Source organism: Tetrao urogallus, assembly GCF_951394365.1.
Source record: "Tetrao urogallus genome assembly, chromosome: 3".
Taxonomy (NCBI): domain Eukaryota; kingdom Metazoa; phylum Chordata; class Aves; order Galliformes; family Phasianidae; genus Tetrao; species Tetrao urogallus.
In genome coordinates, this window is record NC_136815.1 from 31250905 (window position 1) to 31255103 (window position 4199).

At 51.2% G+C, this 4199-nt stretch overlaps 1 protein-coding gene across 1 annotated transcript; it reads left to right on the plus strand.

Annotated features, from left to right (window-relative positions):
• Positions 1–1001: 1001 nt before the first annotated feature.
• Positions 1002–2157, plus strand: MSC (musculin; the record flags this gene model as incomplete). The annotated part of the gene is made up of 2 exons (XM_079533045.1): positions 1002–1520; positions 2071–2157. The coding sequence occupies 2 exons, from the start codon at positions 1002–1004 to the stop codon at positions 2155–2157; spliced, it is 606 nt and encodes a 201-aa protein (XP_079389171.1).
• Positions 2158–4199: the final 2042 nt, after the last annotated feature.

The window sequence follows — 4199 nt, forward strand, 5'->3', positions numbered from 1 at the left end:
CCTTTAAATATATATATATACACATACATATATGTTTGTATCGATATATATGTATGTATTTAGGGGTAATGTAGGCGAACTAGGGAGGCCAAGCATCCCCCAAGGCTGGCGTGCTCCCCTTTCTCATTGCCAGCGAGAGCATCTCAGTGTCAACCCGAGTTCAAGAGATCCAGTTGCAGGACCAGCCGCGTGTTTCGGCGCTTCAAGCAATGTCAAGTTTCCCTTGGAAGGGTTGCTCCCAACCCGGCTCTGATGTGGTTCTGGCCCCAGCGGGCGAAGCCGAGGTTTACACAGCGTTAAGTGGCCGCGGGCCGCGGAGCGCTGGGCGAAAGCACGGCCGCGGGTGCCAGGAAAGTCGCTCTGCGGCAGCGGGAAGGTTCCACTTAACTCGGGAGGGAAATGTAAGGGGAAAAAAAAAAAAAAAAAAGGGAGCGAAATTTCGGGACAAGATCTTTCCACCTGTTGTAGTCATTAGGTTCTTTTCTATTCTGTGTAGTGGAACTGTTATTCTGCTTAACTGCGCGCAGACAGGGCCGGGAGGGCAGCGGGGAAGCAATGTGTTGCTTATTCATCCTGGGAAGAGGCGGTGTCAAGGGCGCGGGAGGGATGCACCTCGGGGGCTCTTCTCGTATCCCCCTGTGGAACGTTTACCCGAGCGTTCACCCGTCCTTTCCCCCGCGGGGATCTCCCGCAGAGCCCGATACCCCGCAGCCCACCGGGCGGCACCGCGCCCCTCCGCGCGGCGCCGCTCCGGGAGTTGCGGGAGGCACCGCCCCACCGCGGGGCTCGGCCGGGGGCTGCCCCCTCCTCCTCCCCCCGGCCCGGCCGCCTCTCGGCCCCGCGGCCGCCGCTATATAGCGCTGTGCGGGGGCGCATCCCCCCGCCGCGCCCCCCGCGCCCCCGCACGGTCTCTCCGCGGCGGGGCCGCCCCGCGCTGCCCGCAGCCGCTTCGGCCGCCCGCCCTGCCTCCGCCGCCGCCGCCGCCTCTCCCCCCAGGGGCCATGTCCGCGGGCTCCGGGAGCGAGACAGAGGAGCTGCCCGAGATGGACCTGAGGGCGCTGCAGCTGGACTACCCGGCGGCGGGCAAGAGGCAGCCCCGTGGCGAGCTCTACCCCTCTGGGGACAACTCCTCGGCGGCGGAGGAGGAGGAAGAGGAGGAGGAAGAGGAGGAGGAGGAGGAGGACGGCGAGGGCAGCTGCGCGGCGGGGGCGGCGGGCTGCAAGAGGAAGCGGGCGAGGGGCAGCGGTCCCGGGGGCAAGAAGGCGCCGTCGGGGCCGCGGGGGCCGGCGGCAGAGGGGAAGCAGTCGCAGCGCAACGCGGCCAACGCGCGGGAGCGGGCGCGGATGCGGGTGCTGAGCAAAGCGTTCTCCCGGCTGAAGACCAGCCTGCCCTGGGTGCCGCCCGACACCAAGCTCTCCAAGCTGGACACGCTGCGCCTGGCCTCCAGCTACATCGCGCACCTCCGGCAGCTGCTGCAAGAGGACCGCTACGAGAACGGCTACGTGCACCCCGTCAACCTGGTACGGGATGCCGGCGGGGGAGCCCGGGAGTCCGCAGCGCTCGGGTCGAGCCGCTGTCCGGGCATTGCTGGCGGCGCTGCCCCGGGTGCCGGGTCCGGGCGGGTGCTGCAGGTCCGGGCAGTGGGGGGAACCCCGGAGAGGTCAATTCCTCGGGTATGAAGCAAGTGTTATGTCCGAGAAAGGAGCAATTCGCAGTCCAAAACCAAGCGCCCGCGAGGGTATGAAGTTGGCTCACGTAGCGTTTCCGAATAGTTTCTAAATCTTGTGTTTATAGAACGATGCAAACAGTCGCAAAGCGAGATGAGTGTTGCATGCCTGATGAGAAAAATTTGTTGCACGTCGCAGCATTACGTGGAGAGTTTCATTATAATGAAAATAACGTAATGAAAATATTTGTTAGAGGAAGTCAGCTTTCTCGGTGCTTCCCGCAGGGACTAAAACACGATGACGTGTTTGCAAGTGAAGTAGAATTAGACATCTATCAGTAATAAAGCTCTGGTTTCACACTAGGATAAACTTTCTAACTCCAAATCCCTCTTTTTGCTTGCAGACTTGGCCATTTGTGGTCTCAGGACGACCCGACGCTGACACCAAAGACGTCTCTGCCGCCAGCAGATTATGTGGAACTACCGCTTAGCCAAAGTAATTTTTTTTCCCTTGTCGATCTTTTTTTATGGGCTGGATCTTTTTAAGAGCTATGATTTTATCGGCTCAAGACCCAGAGATGGGGACCAACCCCCATCTCTATGTGTTAAATCTGTGTTTCCCCTCAGTTCTTTCCCTTAGAGCTCTGAGGGAAATCTATTTAAAGCAGTAAAGGAAGGAGACGCTGGAAAGGAGAGCTGTTATGAACTGTCTGCAGCCGCTGAAGTCTGAGATTTGGAAAAGCCCTTCTTGGGCTTTGCCATTTGTGCCGCTGCCTGAGGACCTGTTGTTCTGAGGCTGTTAAACTAATGGAAGAGGAACAGAATGTTATAGAATTAACAGCATGGACCAAAACGCAACTCTACAAACTAACCCCAAACAGTGTTATTTGTATTCTAAAGCAAAGCAGTATTTTAGAGTAGCTTTGAAACTCAGATTTATAATATATTTTGATGGCTTTTGTATTCACGGGTCGGGTTTACTGCAACTATGCAAGAAGTGTAACCATTCTTTGTTTTTGTCCTTTTAACCGGAGTTTTCTTGAAAATATGTAAGCAGCTACATTCTGCATTTAGGCTACCACCCAATGGAATGAAACTAATTCCTTTGGTTATGCCTCGAAGTGCCACATGTAACAATGTGGGACTGTCCCCAAGATGTGGCACAATTTCTACATCTTAATACGGAAGAGAAATTCTGCTCACTGAAAGGCTGGGGTGCATGCGCTGTAAAGAATGAATTGTGTGATGCTGCAATACAGCAAGGATTCACAAGGTGTTAAACATTTCTTCTACACTGCTACGCTTCCCTTTGATAAGTTGACCCTCAAATGAGTTCCAGTAATGTTTCTTCACTAATCCGAATGCTGTAATAAAAGGAGGATGCCATCAAATAAGTTGCAAATGTAAATAACTTTATTTTTTTATAAATGACATTAAAAGCTTGGTTACAGTGACTAACAGTACTGTGACAGTGTGTGGCTGCTTTAATGTAGGACAACCTTTGCAGTGCAGATCCTTGAAAGCCTATTCTGTAGGTATACCCTTCTCTTCCTTATCTCCTGAGAGCTGATACATCTCCAGCAGCAGACAAGGACACTTTCACCCCAACCTGCTCACATTAGGTGCAGCACTATGACAATCATCAGAGAAAAACACAATTTAACACCCTACGGAATTTATTATCATAATCTTTTCTTTGAACCAGGAAAATAAATGCAGATATGAATATCATTTCTGTCATTTGCTCTACTTCACAGCATGAAAGATAGAGCAACAGCTCCTTTGCAGTTCATCAATTTCCCTTTCCATCTACAGTTTTTCTTTTATTTGTGTTTGTGCAGTGGGATAAGCAGCGGAGTTGTTCCAGTTGGAAGCAGACTTTTCCTTCCTTAAGACCAAAACACCCGAGAGAAGGCTTTCTTCTGCTCCAAATATTTTCTCAGAGGTTACTTCATTGTAAGGGAGAAGGCTGAATTGCTCTGGAGAAGAGAAGGCCTCCTCTACTTCATTTAAGCAGCCAGGAAGTAGAAGCATTTGCTTAACAAGTATGAGTTTAGCCTGCTTTCAGATCATTTCACATTGCAAATTTCTGTTTTCAAGAACTGTCTAGAAGCCCAGGACTGGCTTTCAGTAATATCTTTCCTACAGATGAAACTGCAGAAAAGTGTTATTTTCCCTGAAAGATATGAAATAGTCCATAGCCACTGAACAACAGAATGAGAGCTTAATCCAGGATCTGCTGAAATTCTTTTCTGTGATTTGAGGGCAAGTTGTACTGAAACAGCAGCCCAATTTATCTTTTAGTTTTACCCAGAGAGAGGCTGTGAAGAAAGGGGTATCCTAAGTGGTAGCTGTGCCACTGAGGGAGGACCCCAACCAATCGTATCTATAAAGCTACATAAAAAGAAAACAATATGAACAGTAAATCAAAAAGGAAGGACTTATAGAAAAGCGTAAGGTATAAGAAAACTCAACTAATGTTTATCTGAACCCCAGAGAAAAGATTATTCAGCAATTTAACTGAGGTGCCACT